General features: G+C 36.1%; 2 protein-coding genes and 1 pseudogene across 2 annotated transcripts; all 3 read left to right on the top strand.

The window, feature by feature from the left end:
- The first annotated feature begins 8,083 nt into the window (after positions 1–8,083).
- LOC137724362 (berberine bridge enzyme-like 26) lies at positions 8,084–9,679 on the top strand. The gene has a single exon (XM_068463112.1). The coding sequence runs from the start codon at positions 8,084–8,086 to the stop codon at positions 9,677–9,679; it is 1,596 nt and encodes a 531-aa protein (XP_068319213.1).
- A 3,389-nt stretch (positions 9,680–13,068) lies between these two features.
- LOC137724619 (tetrahydroberberine oxidase-like) lies at positions 13,069–14,739 on the top strand. Its single transcript, XM_068463374.1, has one exon. The coding sequence runs from the start codon at positions 13,069–13,071 to the stop codon at positions 14,737–14,739; it is 1,671 nt and encodes a 556-aa protein (XP_068319475.1).
- Positions 14,740–15,232: 493 nt separating this feature from the next.
- LOC137724617 (tetrahydroberberine oxidase-like) lies at positions 15,233–16,018 on the top strand (annotated as a pseudogene).
- Positions 16,019–22,941: the final 6,923 nt, after the last annotated feature.

The following is a 22,941-nucleotide window of genomic DNA, read 5'->3' as shown; positions in this document are numbered from 1 at the left end:
ACAATCATTTGACAAGTAATTTAATCACATTATTATCAGCATGCAAAAGACTTTTTTTATAACCGGCATTACACGTCTCTTAAGATGTTTTGAACGTGTTTAAAAATAGAGAAATTGAATCATATTATTGCTAGCCTATTGTGAGGTACTAATTAAAAAAAAGCACAAAAAAATTAATTATTAAAAAAAAAACACTATTAAAATGACGAAAATACCCCTTCCTTATTTGATGCATTATTTTAGGATGCCTTTGAAGTTCAGATAATTAAAAAATGTGCCTCATATGCGGACTAAAAAGGGGATTTTCAGTTCAAATCTCATTACAATACAACTCATATTCACTAGTTTCACTATTACACGAAATAAACAAGTGAGTTGAAGACATCAACATCCACATTAATTATTTTACAGTCATAATTAACTAAAGAAATTGAAGTTCCACCGTAAAATCAATTAGCAATATAAGAAGTAGTCTAATTATTTAAAAGCACATGCAAAAATCCGTCATTTCCCCGATGTGGGATTCATACATTGAACATATCCCCTCACGTGGCAAATTTTTAAGCTTACCACGTGAACAAGACAAATCGTGTGATGTGGATCACGTATAGTTGTTGGGCTTCACACATGGGACAACCTAACTCTGATACAATGAAGAAAGTTGAGGTTCCATTATAAAACCAATTGGCAATATGGGAACTACCCAACTTACTCATAAGCCCATACAAATTCCCTCATTCCGTTAATGTGGGATTCAATCTCAACATGTCCCCACACATGTGACGAATTTTCAAGCTTAATACGTGGACAACACAACGGGATGACGTGGAGCGCATGTAGCCGTTAGGCTTCACATGTAAGACAACATGCTCTAATACAATGAAGAAAGATGAGGTTCCACCATAAAATGAATTGGCAATATAAGGAGTAGCTCAACTTATTTATAAGCCCATGCAAGGTCCCTCCTTCCGTCAATATGAGATTCATTCTCAACACGCCATCACACGTGTGACGAATTTTCAAGCCTAATACGTAAACAACACAATCGGGTGACGTGGAGCACGTGTGATCATTTGACTTCACACGTGAAACAACATACTCTGATACCATAAAGAAAATTGAGATTCCACAATAACCATCCCCAATCCATACATACATACTCTTTTCCTTGTTGATATTCTCAAGTCCTGTGATCACCACATGGTTTATTATTAATTTTTGGTAATCGAAGACCTCCCTCTTCAATGTCCTGTTATTAGTTTTTGCCTCTACCTAGTCAAAATTCCAAATACAAATATTTAGTTTACTCAATAATATTAGGCTAAATAGTCAAAATGGTCCCTAAGATTTACATAATCAATAAAAATGGTCCCTGAGATTGTCCACCATCCATGATTTTGGTTATTCCATTAAAAACTCTTTGGGCAATTTTCAAAGCTTCGTAACTCAATCGTTTCTTAACCAAATTCGATCCATAATATATCAAAATGAAGATAGAAAAGTGTAGAACAAGATTATAGCTATTTGGATGCCCAATGGTTGCCAGAGATGGCCGGAAAAAAGTCTGAAAGGTGACTGGTCTGCTAGAAAACTGAAAAACTCGCCGGAAACTAGATAAACTTTAAACATTCATAACTTCTTCAATACTCAACGAAATCGAGTGATTCAAAAACAAAAATCATACTTCTTGATGAGACGAAGAGAATGGTACCTTTTTTGAAGGCTAACTCGTCATTTTTTGGCCGGGAACAGCTCAAAAGTGGCTAACCATTTTTGAGTTAGCCACTTTTGAGCCATTTTTCGACCAAACCACGACGAGTTAGCCATCTAAAAAGATATTATTCTCTTCGTCTCGTCAAGAAGTATGATTTTCATTTCGAATCACTCGATTTCGTTGAGTATTGAAGAAGTTATGAACGTTTAAAGTTTACCTAGTTTCCGGCAAGTTTTCCAGTTTTCCCGCAGACTAGTCACGTTTCAGGCTATTTTCCAGCCATCTCTAGCGACCATTGGGCTTCCAAATAGGTATAATCTTATTCTACACTTTCCTATGTTCATTTTGATATATTATGGGTCAAATTTGGTTAAGAATCGGAATGACCAAAATCATGAATGGTGAACAATTTGAGAGACCATTTCTATTGATTTTCAATCTCAGCGACCATTCATATTGATTATGCAAATCTCAGGGACTATTTTGGCTATTTAGCCATAATATTATGACCTCATATTAATACAATTTTGTGTATAAATCCTTGTATAGGTTGTGTGCCTATTAATTTTTCCATAAACTGGGCAATTTCAAAATTTTCAAATACTCCTCTCTAAACTTCTCGCTCCGTAATTCGTTGAGAGGCCAATAAAGTTGCTCCTCGCTTTGCATTCTTTGGATTGGCCTTGTCCTCGGAGAAAACTTGCTTCGAGGAACCTCCAGATGCCATTTTCGATGTTTCTAGTCTGAGTTTGTAAGAGGCTGTTCACATTTTCCCTACTTCTCTTGCTAGCTTGTTTAAACCTCTTATATCAATGAATTCCAATTTTCATAAATAAAAAAATAATAAAAAAAAAAAATAAAAAGACCTCTTTCCACTCTTTTTTTTTTTTTTTTTGGAGTTTCATTTGGTTTAGGGAATATTGTACTAAGAGTATTGCTAGGTAGAACAAACTTTTAAATCAAATTTGTAAATCATATGATATGTCATTATAGAAAATAAACACGCTAATCAATACTTAAGTAATAATTCAATCATCAACAACCACGTCATAGTGTTTATAAAATTTAATTTAAAAATTGGTCTCTCTAGTATTACCCTTGTACTAATTCACCCACTTAATTACTTTTACAGTTTTACCCACCAATCCATTAACATATAGGGCATTAATCTTTACCCATCATGATAAAATAATGCAGCGCCTGCCCACCAAATCCATATACCAACTCTTTACTTTCCTCGTAGTTAAAGAGTTGAAGCTGAAGAAATTGGTAGAAACGTACAATCTTCCTAAAAAGAAATCTAGGGAGAGTTAAACTTCATAGACAACATTAGCAAGTATATTAGTAAGTTGTTGGGTATAAGACGAGAAAATAAACAAAAAAGGCTAGGAATTAATTAAAGGGGTTTCATAACACCATCATTATATCAATTAGGGCTGGGCACGGGCCGGGCCGGGCCCAATTTTGAAGGAACCGGACCGGACCTAAGTTCAAAGGGAACGGGCCGGGCCGGGCCGGGGATTACATTTTTTAAATTAAGAACCGGACATTACCCGGCCCGGTTGAAACGGGCCGGTTCGGGCCGGGTCCACGGGTCCTTTTTTTTTTTTTTTTTTTTTTTTCTTTTCTTCAGAAAATCACTACAGCTTCTGATCGCCATATCCATGGAGGTGAAGCTCCATCAGAAGGAAGACGGCCCACGAGTTCTCAAGGTCCTAGAAGCTCTAAAACAAGCCTCCCACGAGCTACAGACCCACCTGATTCCCCACTCAAACTCATCCTCCGCCATTAACGCCCTCCTCGAGCTCGAGACCGAGTCCGACAACATCCTCTCACGGGACCCACAACTCTCCGCCCTCTCCCAACACCTCGCCACCCTTAAAACCCTCGTCGAATCCCTCCGCCAGTCCAGCGGCCACCTCAGCATCCGCTCCTTGCTTACTCGCTGCTGCTCGACTCACTGCCTCTCCAAACTCGCCCGGTCTATCGAGTCCGAAATTCAAGCGTGGATCGACCGCGAGTGCTTACATAGCTTGACGCGAGCTCTGGAAGAAGACCCAATTCGCGACGAGGACGAGTTGATCGAACTACTGACTCAGTTCGAGGACCGAGTTGCGCAGGGGTTCAACCATGAGTTGCAAGATTTGATCTTGAAGTCCAAAGTTGTCACCTCGCTCGAGTCAGTTCTGTGCGAGTCGACTCGGTCATCGAAGCGAGTCAAAGAACACACTGCTTTCGCCATTGCAGCTCTGATCAAGTTCAATCAATCGGTCGGCCGACGATCAGCTCTCTGATAAAAATCGCGTCTCCGAACGCGATCAGAGTACTCTGCGCGCTCGTCAGGCTGATCAAATCGCCGCTCGTCGACGAGATCGAGTTCAACGGAGAACTACCCCAGATCATAAGCTTCCTGAATTCCGAAGATTTGGAAATGCGAGTGATGGCTATGGTCTGCGTGTAGCTAGTACTCATGAGGTCGAGGCGTTCGAAGAACAAAACGATGTCAGGTGGACTTTTTCTAATAAATTTCTTCACAGAGAGCATAATCTTCTTATTTCTGCGGAAATTACCAGTACATGAAGGCAAAAAACCAGGGGTATCGATGATAGTTTGCTTGGGAGTCTGGCAGGCAGATACAGAGTGATTAGATTAAATCAACGGAAATTTGGAAGGTGGAAACGGTTCGTACCCGCCCCGCCCCGTTTCTCAGCAATTAGGACCCGTCCCGCCCCGCAAATGACATGGACCCGACCCGCCCCGCCCCGTTTCAGAATTTTAAAAACAGGATCCGCCCCGTACCCGCCCCGAATCGCTTGGACCCGCCCCTACCCGCGGGTCCAGGCCCCGTTTGCCCAGCCCTAATATCAATCATTAAACTCATGCTCAGTGTCTCTTTTAACAATTGATATACCAAAATGAGAGAATGAGAGAGAGAAAAGCTGGCATTTTAGACCATTTTCAAAAGAAATGTCAAATTATAAGATAGACCCAGCAGTTTCTGACATGACACGAAAATAACGGGTTTTGGATCAACACGATGACTAATCGGGTTATTATCGGAGATCTGTTGAGAACTTGTTAACGTGTATACACGTGGGTAACCTATTTCGACCCGTTAAGAAAAAAATTATTTTGAAAATTTTAAAGTTTAATTACCAAAAAATTTATTATAAAGTACAATAGCCATATTAATATATACAATGTATTCTATATTAAATATATAGTTTTGTATTATTATTCTATATAAGTTAAAAAAAAAAAGTTTTAGTCATTATTTATTTTTATTATGAGAGTTCCTTATTATCATTACTAGGATAAATTTTACTTAACATGTTGTCCAAAATTAAAATAAACTAGTATAGTATTTGTATAGACAATAACTAAGAAGACATACATACAAGTATGAAAAATGTGAATGAATATATAAACACTCGTGATTCATCATTATTCGTCCACAAGTAGATAATGGTTATACTTACATTATCGTTTAGATTTTTAAAATTCTCCAAACCCTCATGAATAATGTTTTTTATTTGAGGGAAAAATTAATAAAATTAATAAAAATTATTGTAGAAGCGTAAAAAATGTAAAAAAAAAAAAAAAATATATATATATACACAATCACTTATAGTGACAAGCTTTACAAGTTTCATGAAGGGGTCAGCTTCGAAATCCAACACTATAATCCATAAACTTTAAATTTATATTTAACCGTCGATTGTCATTTACGCTTTATTCTTCTTACTAAATTTCATTTTTTGAAAACATGATCATCTGGCGGATGTAAAAAGATGAACGGTTCAGATCTTTGATATCACGTTTCGATATTTATGATTAACTAAAATATGAGTCGATGTCATATAGTTTGTAAAAACTTTATTAACACCAAGCAATATTTTCACTAACCGTAAAATTATGAATATAATATTAATGATCCAAACTGTTTATCTTCCTGCATCCTCTAATAGATAATATTTTCAAAAAAGAAAATCTGAAAAAACAAAATTTGATGAGAACAATGAAGCGTAAATGTAAACAACAATCAATGGTTAAATTTTGATAAATGATTTATATAATTATAGTGGCGAATTTCAAAGTTAAGCTCTTCATGAAAGTTGTAAAGCTTGTTATTACGAGCGTTTATATTTTTTTTTTCTATATTCTTTACACTTCTACATTAATTAAAAAACTATTAAAGGCTTTACTTAATTAATTAAGTTATTAATTAATTTATACCCATTTTGTTTCAAAAGCAATGGATGCTAGAGATTCAGATTTAGTAAACCTTAGTGATGAGGAGTCCGTGGAGATTATAATGGGAATATAACGAGATCTTGGAAGCGAAAATATAGACAATACAAATACAAGTCTTGCAAAGAAAAAGGCTAGAGCAATTAATTTAGGTAAGCAAAAATATACTTAAAAGAAAAATGCATTTTTATGTTTTGAATGTGACAATATGGCATGTATATACTTATTTAGTAGTATGTCTTTCATTTGATTATTTATTGGTTTAAAATATATTTTCCTTAACTGTCACATCCTCGCCCAGGCCCCCACCACATCCCGAGCTCGACTCCACATTAACATGATATTGTCCGCTTTGGGCCCCGACCACACCCTCACGGTTTTATTTCTGGGAACTCACACGAGAACTTTCCAGTGGGACACCCATCCTAGGATTGCTCTTGCGCGAACTTGCTTAACTTCGGAGTTCCAATGGAACCAGAAGCCAGTGAGCTCCTAAAAGGCCTCGTGCTAGGTAGAGATGAGAATATACATATAAGGCTTACATGATCCACTTCCCTGGGCGATGTGGGATGTAACATTAACGGGTAACAGGTCAAGTCATATTACCTGTTAATATTATCGGGTCGATTTCGGCTTGAGTCATTTTATCCGTTTTTTTAACGGGTGTTACACGACACGACCCATTAAGATATCGGGTAGGACACGAAAACGATACGAAAACACGAAACAATGCTAGGTCTATTATAATAGTCAAATTACAATTAATGGCTGATGTGACAATTTAAAATCTTATATCAAATTTTGTACTTCTCCAACCGAATTGTCAAATGCTATTTTATTATTTAAATAGAGTTTTAATTGATTGTAATTATTAAAAAATGTTGAAACAAAATTTTTATTGATTGAAATGTTAATGAAATAAGGGACCCACTATTAAAATGAATTAAAAATAAATTTAACATCAAATCACTAAGTCTTCAAATCCAATCAGCAAATAACATTTCGGTTGGAGAGACTTTTGATGTGAAATATATTTCGGTTGGAGAGACTTTTGATGTGAAATATGTACAGTGGTATTCCACTTAGGATTTTGACATCTCCTTTGCAGATGCTCTTAGAAATGTGTACTTCTTATGTTTGTTTTTTTTATGGTCATTTTATGAGTGATATTTGTCAGAAGTTTTTTGTGTTTGTGTCCATCATTTGTTAAATGATGGAAATTGTATTGATTGTGTCGAAAATGTATAGACATAACATGTCCAAACATTTTACTCTTCAAATTTTATCAACGACTGATCAATACTACTTATATTGAAAGTTCATCATTGAATGAAGAATGAAAGTCGAAGATCTAAGTAAATAATATAGTTACCGGATTTAGTCTGACTCATATGTGTTTTGAACTACCGCAGAAACACTACTAAATTTTCTACCAAATATAGTCAAAATCATTTTTAGCTGACGAAAGCAATCCCAAATAACACAATGACGAATTTTTGTGACATAAACATTCAATTGCTTCCAACAAAAGCATGAAAGGCTTTACATGGAAACGGATGCCTATAGTAATTTATCACTCTATTTGGAAATAAAGAAAGACTTACTGGCTGTATTTCTCATATCAATGCACCAAAAACAAATTCATGACAGCTTCATGCCAGCAAGTGTATCACTACAGATCCATATATATTTTGATTCACATTGAAAAAAAATATTAAATTACTTGTATCTCCTAGTTTAAGATAATGGTTTATAAAAAGTCTTCCCTTATTGCGTAAACGTGTTTAAGTTTTGTCATTAAATATAGTATGAAAATGAGTTTGCAATTCTTAAAAATTGACAAAAATAAGACCTAGAGAATCATTGAACATTCATTGTCAATCTTAATTAAACTAATAGTAACTACATGCAAGTGGGGGACTGTCTAAGGTAAGGCATTCCTTTTCAATTTGTAGAGTTTTGGGTTCGTACTGTTCTCCCTCCCCTTGATGTAGTAAAATCGAAATCGTTGTAATAAAATAAAAAGAGGTTATTAAAAATAAATAAATAAGTAACTCGTAATGCCTATATATGTGGGCTCAAATCTCACACCAATTCATAAATGCAGAGCAAATAAATATGGAGATCTCGAATGTAAAAGTACTTCAGCTACTTCTCTTCATCCTTCTCAACTTACTTTGTTATACAACTTCAAACTCAAATTCCCAAAGATTTCTTCAATGCTTTTCCTCCAACATAAATTCTAACCCATCAAGCAAAATCATTCTCACCAAAAACTCTCCTGCTTACTTCTCAGTCTTGCAATCTTCTATACAGAATCTCCGATTCTTGAACAATTCAACACGAAAACCACTAGCTATCGTTACTCCCTTTCAGTACTCTCATGTTCAAGCAGCGGTAAAATGCTCCGAGAAAGAAGGCATACAAATAAGAAGCCGAAGCGGGGGGCATGACTACGAGGGTCTGTCTTATGTATCCAAAACTCCTTTCATCATCATTGATCTTTTCAATCTTCGTTCCATTGATATTGAAATAGAGAATGAGAGTGCTTGGGTCGAATCAGGTGCTACTCTGGGAGAGTTGTACTACGCAATTGCACAAAAGAGTAAAGTCTATGGATTTCCAGCAGGGACATGTCCAACCATTGGTGTAGGGGGACATATTAGTGGAGGTGGACATGGTACCATGTTCAGAAAATATGGCCTTGCAGCTGACAATGTCCTTGATGCTAAGATTGTCGATGTCAATGGAAGAGTTCTTGACAGAAAATCCATGGGAGATGAGCTCTTTTGGGCTATTCGAGGAGGTGGAGGCTCAAGCTTTGGAGTCATTTTGGCATGGAAGCTTAGGTTGGTTCCTGTTCCTGCAACCGTAACAGTTTACTCAGAAGCAAGGACCATTGAACAAGGTGCAACCAAACTTATTTTTAAATGGCAAGCTATAGCAGACAGGATTCCTGAAGAGTACGTCGTGCGTTTGGTGTTCCAAGTCACAAACGGAGCTGGTACAAATGACGGAAAAACTATTCAAGTTATATTCAATTTCGTGTTTCTCGAGTCTGTTGAGAAACTTCTCCCTTGGATGCAAGAAAATTTCCCAGAGTTGAGTTTAGACAAGACCAAATTCAATGAAATGAGTTGGATTGAGTGTGTCCTATATATTTCTGGCATCCCAAGAAACGAATCAGAAACTTTGCTTCAGCGGACGCAACAATCGAAGGGATTCTTCAAAGCGAAATCAGACTATGTTACTGAACCAATTTCAGAAGCTGGCTTGGAAGGTTTATGGGAAAGACTTCTTCAGATAGAGATATTCCAGTTGATACTGACACCTTTCGGAGGAATAATGAGCGAGGTTTCTGATTCAGAAATTCCTTTCCCACATAGAAAAGGAACTTTATTTGAAATCCAGTATTTGGTCAGTTGGGGTGATGATAAAGAAACTGAGAAACATATTGGCTCGATGAAAAGGCTGTACGAGTACATGACACCATATGTTTCGAAGTCCCCGAGAGCTGCCTATTTGAACTATAGAGATCTTGACTTGGGGACGAACAAAAACGGTAACACGAGCTATGCACAAGCAAGCATTTGGGGTTTGAGGTATTTTAAGAATAACTTTAGGAGACTAGTACATATGAAGACTTTAGTTGATCCTGAGAACTTCTTCAGGAATGAGCAAAGCATCCCGGTGTTACAATCTGGGGAGAAATAGAATGTCAACAACATGCTTGGTTCCTCATTTCATAATACTAATGAATAATGACCGATAAGTTCTAGCTTTACATCGTCCCGTTTTGTGATTGTATAGTTTGTTCCTAATCTATTGCCTCCTGAAGTTTGTACGTTTTATTCTTATTTATTTTTTGTGAGTGATAACTGTCAGGATTTTTGTGCTTCCAAGAATTGTAAATGGATATAGTATCTTCCTCCTTCCAATGTACACAAGCGAGAGAGCTGGTACTGGATAGCCAAGGCTAGCGTGCCTCAAACAATGAATACCACAGTACTTCTCCTAAAGCTTGCGCCATTAAAGTTGAAGCAGTCAAAACATTAGGGCTCATTTAATCACCATTTCGTATTGGTTATTAATATCGCTTTTTGAGTTAGTGATGCAGAGAAAGTACATAGAAAAAAAATTAGGAATGAAGAGGAGTGTATGAATGATGGTGGGAGCGCGAGAAAGAAGAAATGTACTAAAAAGGGCACAATAATTGACAAGTGAAAAACAGAAAGAAAAGTTATTTCAAGTTATTATTTTCAAGGTACAAGTGAAAACCAACAATAAAAACGTAATAGCTATCAAATTGGCTCTTAAGGTGGCAAACCTTCTGGCTATATATTGTGAAATGAAATTTTATTTAAACCCACATAATTTCTCTTTACACCAAACTTACTTTTTACACCTTTATTATTTTTAATTAAACTGTCAATATCTCTTTAAACCTAAATTTACTACCTAAATTACCCTCACAAACCCAACCAATATGTAAAATTATCTTTACACTCATTCAAAAAATAAAAAATAAAACTCAAAGCATACATATTCTCCTCTGAAGTTTTTACCTTCCTACATATCCATCGTATTTTCTTTCAATCCTCCGTCGCTTTGCAAGAACACACCACTCTTAGCATCAAACACATCAGAATTTAAAACGTTGAACTGTCCATGTGGACAATAACAAACACAAACAATATTTTTTTTTTTTTGAATAATCGATATTATCTACACTAAGAGGGAGGGGGTGGGCTTAGCCTCATAATGGGATAGTAATAATGTGGTTCCAATTCGCCTTTGACGATAATCAAACCTAATACCTCTCACTTACAAGTAAAGAGAAATATCACTATACCATAGTACTAAGTGGCAAGCAAAAACAATCTTGGGGACTAGGTTTTGAATCCTTTGAAGCCAAAAATGAATTCGGACTAGTTAGATAAGAGAAACAACACGCCCTTATCAATCCAATTTATATGAATCCATAATGGTGGATTAATCGTGACAAAATTTTGAACAAGAGCTAGGCAAGTTTCGGAAGTGAGAAGAATAATAGACAAAAATGGGAAGCCAGTACTGAAATGGTTCAAATGAATGAAGTTTTGATCCCCCATTGCTACTACGAAATAGAGCTAGGATTTTAAAGTTTGGAGATTAAAGAGCAACACAACTGACCAAATTACAATATATAAAAGGTTCAGAAACTGAATCTATCACATTCCCACTATGAACATAATCCCCAATTAGGATTCTTTTACCTAGAATAGTTTCCAGCTATTTGTATAAATCCTTATATTCGTTGTACAAAGATATATCAATAAAATCACCAATTCTACAATTTCAAACATAATCAAAAAATATCATTACAACTCCAACGAAAGCATATAAACTTTGCCTGTCAAGCTGAACCAAGAGAGACATGAACATGCGCGTGAAGAAAAAAGAAACATTTTACCGATGATCGTCTAGTCTTCCACTTTTACTTTCTCTAGATTCTAGTGAGTTTATGCCTTCAAATCTTACAAACAGAGTTAATGTAGAATTAATTGAAAAACAAAACTTGCACAAACCGAAAATAGCTTATTTTATCTGAGAGCATCCTAGGATTTTAGGCAAAATAGAACATAAGAGAAACATTGTGTGATAGTAATATAAGGTGTGAGTTTATTGATAAATTTTAGTTTTATAGCTAATTTTAATTTGTACTTGATTGTAATTATGCAATAAGGAAAAAAAAATTTCACATTTAAAATTTAAGTTAGATGTAAAAAAAAGGTTAGGTTCTCATTGTGAAATCAGCTCTTATGTTGGTGTTGGATCAAAGATTAGACCTGACCCGCCCATAAGAGCAACCCCATTGCATCGAATTGCCTTCGCAATTGGGTGATTCAATCTTTCAAACCCAAGAAAAACAGCAGCAACCCATCCAAATCAGTTGGGCGATTTAGTAGGCCCAACACCCCCGGACCGAGCGATCGGGTCATTCTCGCCCACCAGTACACTTGAGGTGATATGATGTCATGCTCACGTCACCCACGTTCTTCGAGTCAGCCGATCAAACGGCAACCAAGACACTGCCGCCTCCTTCGAGCGGAAGGTCTTGAGATCCAGATCCGTCAACTTCGGAAGTACAAAAGCCGAGTTGCAGAGAGAATAGTGAGGGGAAGAGGCGAGAGAGAGAGAGAGAGTGTGTTGGTGACGATCGATGGTCTTAGTGGTGGAATTGGGATCGTAGTCGATTCATATCTGATGGGACTGGTCAAGTTTGAGGGTGACTGGTGAAACCTCTCCATGCCGATCAGCGACGGCGTAGGCACAATTGACCCAACTTCGTCAAATACTTGTGTTCGTGCATGGCGTTGTATTGTGTGGTTTGGCTGATTGGTGATTGCCATCTTTGCAGTTGGTTGCTTGTGTGTTCATAATAGTCCATTGATTACAAGGTTCTGTTAGAGGGGCTTTTTTTTTCTTTTTTTTTTTTCATATACAATTACAAACAAATATTCTTAATTATTTTATTTGATGCTGGTGTATATTTTCGGGTTTAGAATCCAGCATCAGCCTGACTTCGAGGATAGAGGATTGAGCTTGCTGACTCATAGAGTCATAAACAAAACATTGATTTGCTGCTGATTAGCTGTCCAAACAATAATGCAAGCACCTCCCTCATATAAATTGAAAGTGGTGCTATATATACAATTATTTTTACTTCTCCATGTGTCTCCTGATGACATGGTTGGTATGATTATTTAATTTTTTGTGTCCCCTACTTTAAAGTATTAGAATACTTAAAATTGTTTAGAACGAGAATGACTAACATGAAACAAATTCATCGTTACTGTGACATCTTGATCTAATAATATAAAGCTATGTTTAAATTAATGCATATTTAATCACAGTGTCATGTGGCTATAAATCCGTCCATTTTTTTAATTATAAATGACTTTCAGTCTTACGTATTCTCTTACACATGCTTCAATCCTTAAAAGGCCACTTGTTATTTGTTTAATACTAAAATCAAAATTAGAGAAAACACATCGAATCTGAACCTTGACTGTGTCTTCAATGTACATCTAACTATCTAAGTGAGCTAAGAGGATGCAAAAATGGTGATCTTATTCTTACCTATGAAACTACTCCCACTACTTTTCTTACTTTTCAATTCAGTTATGTCCACAACTCTAAGTTCATCAGATACAGAAAGCTTTCTTCAATGCTTTACCTCCCACATACAGTACCATTTCAACTCAAGTGATGATATCAGCAAAATCATCATCACAAAAAACAACTCTAATTATTCTTCAGTCTTGCATTCTTCTATACACAACCTCAGATTCTGGAACACTTCAACTCCGAAGCCAGAAGCTATCATCGCTCCTTTTCACTACTCTCATGTTCAAGCAGCTGTAATCTGCTCCAAGAAAGAGGGCATACTTATTAAAACACGCAGCGGTGGCCATGACTACGAGGGGGTATCTTATGTATCCGGAACTCCTTTCATAATCATTGATCTTTTCAATCTCCGGTCTATCGATGTTGACATAGAGAATGAGAGTGCTTGGGTCGAGGCAGGTGCTACTGTCGGAGAGCTGTCTTACGCAATTGCGCAAAAGAGTAAACTCTATGGCTTTCCGGCAGGAATTTGTCACACAGTTGGTGTTGGGGGGCATATTAGTGGAGGTGGACATGGTACATTGTTCAGGAAATTTGGTCTAGCAGCTGACAATGTCCTTGACGCTATGATTGTCGACGTTAATGGCAATGTTCTGAACCGAAAATCCATGGGAGAAGAACTCTTTTGGGCTATTCGAGGAGGGGGAGGCTCAAGCTTTGGAGTCATTGTGGCATGGAAACTTAGACTGGTACCTGTTCCTACATCTGTAACTGTTTATAGGGAATCGAAGACCATAGAAGAAGGTGCAACCGAACTTCTTTCGAAATGGCAAGCTATAGCAGATACGATTCCTGAAGAGTACTTCTTGCGTTTGGTTCTAATTGCGAATCAGGATGGTACAAATGGCGGAAAAGTTATTACAGTTTTATTTGAGTGCTTGTTTCTGGAGACTGTTGAGAAACTTCTCCCTTGGATGCAAGAAAATTTTCCAGAGTTAAGTTTAGACCAGACCAAGTTCACCGAAATGAGTTGGATTGATTCTGTTCTGTACTTTTCTGGCATCCCAAGAAACGAATCGGAACTTCTGCTTCAGCGGAGGACTGAAGATTCTAATAGATTCTTCAAAGCAAAATCAGACTATGTGACTGATCCAATTTCAGAAGCCGGCTTGGAGGATTTATGGAAAATACTACTTGAAGAAGAGAGATCTGTATTGATACTGACACCTTTTGGCGGAAAAATGAGTGAGATTTCTGATTCTGAAACTCCTATCCCACATAGAAAAGGAACTTTGTTTGAAATCCAGTATATGATATTTTGGAATGATGACAAGGAAACTGAGAAGCATATTGGTTGGATGAGAAGGCTGTATAAGTACATGACACCGCACGTTTCGAAGTCCCCGAGAGCTGCCTATTTGAATTATAGGGATCTTGACTTGGGGAGGAACATTGATGATGGCAGTACAGGCTATGAAGAAGCAAGCATTTGGGGTCTGAAGTATTTCAAGAGTAACTTTATGAGACTTGTTCATGTGAAGACAGTGGTCGATCCTGATAACTTCTTCTGGGATGAACAAAGTATTCCTGTGTTACCATTGAGTGAAAAACTCAAATGTCAACAACAACTAGGCGGATTTGCTGCAACTGTCGAAATTCAATAGCAAAATGCTGGTGATGTTATTTGAATTAATTTGAAGATTTTATTTTCTTGTTTGATTCTTAAAAACTTTCTGTTTAGTTTATACAGTTTCTGAAACACTGAGAGATTACTCGAGAAATGTTTGAAACGAAAACAGTGATCCGGAATCTCATAGAGTTAATGACAGATTGCAGCACCAGAAAGTCGGGTGCTTCCATTCCTAATGACTTATTCTTGGTGTTCAAAGACTATTATTTTTTTTAGTGTATATTCCGTCCTTTTGGCATCCTTCTTTTAGATAGATAGCAAAATAGGATTCAGATGGATGACTTAGATAGTCACATGCAAGCTTCAGTTTTCTATTTTCTGTGACGATGCCTTTAATATAAATTTCACTCGGCAATTTTAAAATAAGTTCTGAGGAAACTTTAATTTGTATAGAACCTGGTTTGTAGTTTGCTACGTATTCCCGTACGTATATGTCAATCATTGCTTTTGTCTTAACTATACATTCAATGGCTGCAAAGCTCTTTCAGTTCACAGTACATATACAAGTAAGCTCAGAGCTCATGCATTTCATGTGTACAGAGAAAATAAATATGGTAATCTTACACATGAAACTACTTCCAATACTTTTCATCTTCTCAGCTCACTTTTTCCCTCTTCAAATTCATCAGCTACAGAAAGGTTTCTTCAATGTTTTGCCTCTCACTACGAGGGCCTATCTTATGTGTCCGAAGCTCCTTTCATCATCATTGATCTTTTGAATCTTTGGTCTATCGATGTTGACATAGAGAATGAGAGTGGTTGGGTTGAGTCATGTGCTACTCTCAGTGAGTGTGCTACACAATTTCACAGAAGAGTAAAGTTCATGGATTTCCAGCAGGGACATGTCCAACTATCGGTGTGGGGGGACATATTAGCGGAGGTGGAGTACATATTCCGAAAATATGGTCTAGCATCTGACAATGTTATTGATGCTAAGATTGTTGACGTTAATGGCAGGATTCTCGATAGAAAATCCAGGGAGAAGAACTCTTTTGGGCTATTCGAGGAGGGGGAGGCTCAAGTTTGGAGTCATTCTAGCATGGAAACTTAGGTTGGTTCCTGTTCCTCCATCTGTGACGGGTTTCAAAATTTCACAGACCATAGAACAAGGCGCAACGAAACTATTTTCGAAATGGCAAAACATAGCAGATACACTTCATGAAGACATTTTCCTACATTCAGTCATAGGAATTGGAAATAAAGTGGCACAAATGGTGAAAAAAACTATTATAATTGAATTCGGTTCCTTTTAATTGGGCTGGCCTAGAAACTTCTCTCCATGATGCAAGACAACTTTCTGGAGTTAAGTTTAGACCGCAGCAACTGCACTGTGCTGGGTTGAATATGTCCTATACTTTGCCGGTATCTCAACAAACGAGTCGGAAGCTTTGCTCAGGAGAACTCAGCAATCTAAGAGCTTCTTCAAAGCAAAATCAGATTACGTGAGTGGACCAATTTGGAATCTGGCTTGGAAGGTTCATAGAAAAAACTGATTGAAGTTGAAGCTTTTGTTGATATTAACACCTCATGGGGGAAAAGTGAGTGAGATTTGGGATTCGGAAACTCCCTTCCCACATAGAAGTGGAAACATATTCCAAATCCAAGTAGTATATGGTTTCTTGGGATGATGGCAAGGAAACTGAGAAACATATTCGCTTGATGAGAAGGCTTATGAGTACATGGCACCATATGTTTTAAAGTCCCCAAGAGGTGCTTATTTGAATTATAGGGATCTTGACTTGGAGAGGACAGTGCTTGTAATACAAGTTATGGACAAGCAAGCATTTGGGGTTTGAAGTATTTTAAGAATAATTTTAGGAGAATTGTTCATGTAAAAACCTTAGTTGATCCTGGTAACTTCTTCAGGGATAAACAAAGCATCCCTGTGTTTCCATCGAGGAAGAAATAGATGAGTTGGGAACTTTGGATTAGTTTATCCTTCTATCATACTAATGAAAAGTGTCATCTGTTTAAAGGATTAACGAAAATTAATTCTCAATAAAAAGTCACAAGATGCAAATCATCTACCCCCAAACCCAAAGGATAGGGGACTAATACTTTTGGGACCCCCCTAGCCGTCCCCCTAAATTTTTTTCATTATTTTTTACTAGTGAAATCCATTTACACATTAGCAAATATCAGCAAATTGGTGCTTGATTCCAAATTAATGCACTCTTCTGGTAGTTGTACATGTCATTTGTTGGGATTGCGTAATTATCTTCCGCTTCTGGTGTTATCCGAAATTTGGAATCAAATGGTCAATACGCTTCGAAATTATGTCAGCCATAGAAATTGGCAAGAAAGTTTCTTGCCCCCAAGAACATTTTCAAGGCTTCAATGCCGAGTTTCTGACTATTTTGCTGATTGTTAAGATGGACTCTAACAAGGATTTAAGCTACCATGTTTAGTGGGCCACCGAACCGTGCTTTGATAAGAAGTAATTATATCAATATTATTACCTTGTCATGGCATTTCCTGGGATCCGAGCAAACCCACGAATCTCGCCTCAAAACAAAACATTTGGTAGCTGCATGTCTAAACAGTGGGTGTGTTCCTTCTTTACATTCTTTATGGACTTGGACAAACTAATTAGACTTAAATGTCAAAATTGTCCTTGTGTTATAGTCATACGGTCAATTTAGTTTCTGTATTTTGATCAATTTGACTAATTTAGTCATTGTGTTTGTCTCTGTTAACCAATTAAGGACATTTCATTCAATGTGTTTTGAAAAATTCATAAGAAAGTTCATATGAGAAATAATTACCATTCTCTTTATAGAAAAATGGAAATCAATGAAAAATAACACATATAAGAAATAAAACTTCTGATATAAAAAAATGATTAAGATTGTGACATAGAAAAGGGAGGGGGTAATGTTAGGGAGGAGATTGGAGAGTTGGGAGGAAAATAAATTTTCTTTTAATTTTTAATTTTATTTCATTTTAAATATTTTAAATCAAATAAGTTATAATTTTATAAATAATTTTTAATTTTTTTAATTTTTTTTACATAAATTAGATGAAAATGTTCTTAATTAGCTAACAGAGATAAACACAAAGACCAAATTGGCCAAATTGAAAATACAGAGACTAAATTGACCCAATGACTAAAACACATGGACCATTTTAACATTTAAGCCAACTAATTATTAAGAAAAACTAATCTTTATAAGAATGCTTTGGCTCTTTAAACCCTTTACAAGTACATGAGATCATTAGTGTGGAGTCCAAATTTTCGACTTTCATAATCGTTGCTGATTCTAAACTTGAGTGTGTAGTATTGTTAATAACTTAGCACAATGTTAGCTACACATATGAGCTCACTCCACAAAACGTTTAACTTTTTAGATTTTTCATTCAAAAATCATCTTTGATTCCTTACGAAAATTAGTCTAAATTAGGGAAAATTTAGAAACTATTTTAATTATAGTCCATACTCATAATACACCTAATGACCAACTTAAATAGTCACCACCAATACCATATTCCCTTCTAACATGGCGTGCCTTGACATTATTCCTAGTGGAACTATATATGTTTCCCAATAACAGTTAACCCACCAATTATATTCCACTGTGCATGTGAAACTAAACTAGTGGTCATAGTTAAAAGAATAAAACACTTATTTTTAAGGAAAACTAATGAAAAAGGCTTTAAAACTTTTAATTTTAACGATAAAAACAAAATAAAGGGTAAAATGAATAGTATCAGGTTTGACTTTTTAGTGTAAAAATGTGGTTTTTTGTTAAAATGAATAGTACTGCAAGCTTTTCGTTAAAACTCCCTTATTTCTAATATGTGCATCTGTAATAATATTGGTAATGTACTGACCAGTTAGAGGGGTGGAAAGTGGTATATGAACACAACTAAGGAGGCAGATATTTGAACATGTATGCTCACTGTGGGGACATTTATCAATATTTCAGTACAATTGCATACAAAGCATATGCGTTTGGTAGGTGATTGAAGTTGCTTTCTTTGACATTTGCATATTGAGTAGCTTCCTTGGACCCTCCGGTGTCTCTGGAATCAACTTATTAATAGTTTATGGTGTCGATTCATCGTTTGACATCCAAAACCCTAAAAGTTGAATGACCTTGCATATTGAGCGGCATGATTTTACTGCAGATGAGGGGAAAATAAAAAATAAAAAAATGCTCTCACTGTTTAGAACTAATTATTGGATATGACTATAGCATAACACATGACATGCTCACATAGTATTAAGTATTCATAAAAGTTATTATATGAGAATAATGATTTTAACGTGCACAAATAATCATTCATCTTTTTCACTTGTGGTTGAGCCCCTTAAATTGTAGAGTTCGGAATAACATCTCGGGCAGCCTCAAGTTTTTGGTCGGTCCTAAGTACAAGTAACTTTTGGTCTCCTTTTAAGACTAGATTCATCATCTGGAGAGTTTGTTGAATTTAACTCTCTTTTTGGTTTACTCGACTTGTAAAGTCTAAAGCTATTATGACTTTAAGGCCATCATCAAAGTAGATGTCAAATTTTAAATCTAAAATTTAAATTTGAAGATTTACGTGGCACTTTGACATTTTTAAAATTTTTGCTCTCCAACCGATATGTCAAATTTTAAACATAAAATAATATTTCATATGTTTTTTCTTTGCATTGGGAATGAAAAGAAACAAAAGGATAATGCTTTAAACCAATATAAAATTAATAAAAAGCATTTAATAATTAATTAAAAAAAATCTAAGGGTGTTGTCAAATTTGGCAGCAAGGGAGAGAGATGTCAATCCATGTCATGCCACATCAGATTTGGTTTCTCAGTTGGAAAGCATTAATACTGTCTTTTGTCATCGTTATTGCTGATTTGGATAATTTGACATCTCTTTTGAAAGTGCTCTAAGATAACATTTTTGGAAAAAAATGTCGGCAATGACTTTACTTGTCAACATTTCCTCTTGGTTTAATATATAAACACACAGCATATTACCGAAAATGAGATATGAGTATGCAAGGCTCTGTACAACTTCTTACTAATGTTGTATCATTTCCATAGTAAAGAGTAATTGAAAAGGGAGACTTTAGATGTGGTCCTTAGTTATGAATATTCTTTGATTGAAACCTTGTTGGTTTTTAATTTTTGATCGAGGTTCCTGAAATTAATGTGATAATTTATTTCTATGTACGTTACTATATTTTTTTAATTAAAAAGTAGAAATTTTTGTTGTTTATATAAATGAGATTTTAAATAAATAAAAAACCATAATTTGTGGGATTAAAAATATTAAAATATAAATATACTATTGTGTGTGTGTGTGTGTGTGTGTGTATAAACATGGGTACATTCATCAAAATTAACCAAAAAATTTATTGTATCAAAACATGGGTGCATTCTTCAAAATCACAAAAAAAAAAAAAACAAAAAGATATTTGGCTTAATAACATTAGTAAATTTATTCGATTAAACTTGACATGGATACATTTTAAAATCAAAGAAAAAAGAATGTACCCATATAAGTTTAAAAATGGATTAGAAAAAAATTGAATAGATTTTATATATATAAAAAAAAGGGTACATTTTACATATAACAAATTGGTATATTTAAGAATGAGTACATTTTAAGATTAAAAAATTTTACATAAATGGGTACATATAATTAGCATGGGTACATTTAGCAAAATAAAAAGTACAAATAAAAAAATATATATGGGTACAAATACAAATAAACTTTAAAAAATATGGGCACAAAAAGATATTAATATATGGGTACAAATTAAAACTTAAAAGAAAATTGGTACAAGTTAAAAAAGAATTACAAATTAAAAATGGGTACAAACTAAAACTAAAAATATATTGACACACCCCGACCCGAAATGTCTACTAAGACCCCAAATCGAGCTGTGTTGGCCGACACCTGGAAGGTGACGAAGCCATAAAGTGTGATAGTGTATAAAATGTGAATAAATTTGAACATAAAAGTGTCTAAATACCAGAGTGCGCTACGAGTGGGAGCGAACCCATTTCACATGCGATGTCAGAGCATAAATAAAGTACAGTAGTGTGGGTAAGAATCATACCCTTAAAAGTAGCCACCAATACTAAGATTAGCCATATATCCTTATCGATACGAACTCAGCAGTTAAAACCTAAAGGGGTACAAAACAGAAAGTGTGAGTAAGCAGTAAAACCAAGCTTCCCAAAATTATTACATTTCTAACAGTAATAACCCCTCACTGTAATTCCCTTATCGTTTTCTACAGGACAATACTACACACACACACACACACACACACACACACACACACACACACACACACATATATATATATATATATATCCACGCATGCTCAAAAATGGTCAAAACCACGGGTATGCCATGTTCATAGACTCTACAATGCATTAACAAGTAGGCCAAATGAACTTAATCAATATAAAATGATACATCAGCTGGAATCACCTAACGTGACCCATACGACTGTACTCATATCTCATCATTCAATGCTAGCATATAAGTCGGGAGTCACCTCTAGTGACCTGTACGACTTATCCATATCTCATCAATCATCCCTGCACACGAGTCGGAACTACCTATAGTGGTCTGTACGACAGGACTGGGTGTAAATAAGTACGCTCAAGTGCTACGATCACGTGAAGACTGTGCGAATAATCGCGGGTCACCTATGAGTCGGAACCACCTATAGTGGTCTGTACGACAGGCCTATGCACCCACCTTAAGTCCAAGGTGAGCGTAAGGTGCGGGAGGTGACATCACGTGAAGGACTGTGCCCTGGCAACGGGCGGGAACACTAACACCAGGGTGCAGGTATTCATATCTCATTAATCAATACTAGCATACAAGTCGGGAGTCACCTATAGTGACCTGTACGACTTAATCTATAGCTCATCAAACATCCTTGCACACGAGTCAGAACCACCTCTAGTGGTCTGTACGACAGGACTGGGTGTAAATAAGTACGCTCAAGTGCTAGGATCACGTAAAGACTGGGCGAATAATCATCGGTCACCTACGAGTCGGAACCACCTATAGTGGTATGTACGACAAGCCTGTGCACTTACCTTGAGTCCAAGGTGAGCGTAAGGTGTGAGAGGTGAACATCACGTGAAGGACTGTGCCCTGGCCACGGGCGGGAGCACTAACACCGGGGTGCAAGTTTATGAGCTCTCAATGCATCTCAATATAACATGTACAACTCATGGCAACCAGTATGACAGTATCGAAGTTGCCTAACACATAAATGTAGTCATGCTATAACTCTATCAATTCAACTAATACCATAAACTCACTTGAACTTACATGGGTGTCCTGCGTTCACCTTTGCACTTGAAAGCATTCTCAATAATTATGTGCAAGTAATATACATATGGATATACCATGATGCAATCTAATACTCAACCATGTCGTAGCATTTTCAATTATATACAATACGGTGTAAAATGTACAATCAATAACGCCTTACTCCGTAACTACTTATTTTCAGGGATAATTATCCGTGACAAATCCAATTAACACTAATTTAATTAACTAATTCACAAAACTAAAACTTTCCTTTACCAATTTCCTTCGCATTACTCAATTTCCTAAATAAGGCTTTTGTCTCAAATATATTATGGCTGTATCTAACGTCTCGTTAGACTGCCTACGTACCCTAAACAGAGATCAAACCATTCGTAGTTCATATTAGTACTTCAAGCATTCACAATAATTATATGAAGGTAATATACCTAATCAATTTAAAAGTGTCGATGGAACTATCAATAATATGTACGATAAAAGGAAAAGATCCACTCACCTGGAGTCCACGCTATGATTCCTAGCGCACGCATCGAGGCATCCCGAATGATTGACGCATGTGACCAATTATCGAATCACATATCAGAACTCTTATCAATAGAATACGTAATTCAGGTAAAACACATCCTCAAGGGCATTTTAAAATAGTTCGAGACCCATTGACCACAAGTCAACCGTCGATCAAAGATCAATGGTAGGGTCTACACATTGTATAACTCGACCCAGAAGATCCACATATCAGATTTCCAATCCACAACTCCCAAAGATCCACAATATGCTTCTAGAATAACATATTAAAATTTCATTACGATCCAACGGTCGGATCTCCACCAATTGCCCAAAACAAGTGGTCGTGAACATTTATTTTACTAACTTACAAATCCAATTC

This window comes from Pyrus communis, chromosome 2, assembly GCF_963583255.1.
Source record: "Pyrus communis chromosome 2, drPyrComm1.1, whole genome shotgun sequence".
NCBI lineage: Eukaryota > Viridiplantae > Streptophyta > Magnoliopsida > Rosales > Rosaceae > Pyrus > Pyrus communis.
Note: the sequence above shows the minus strand (reverse complement) of the source record. Positions and strands in the feature narration are given on the sequence as shown.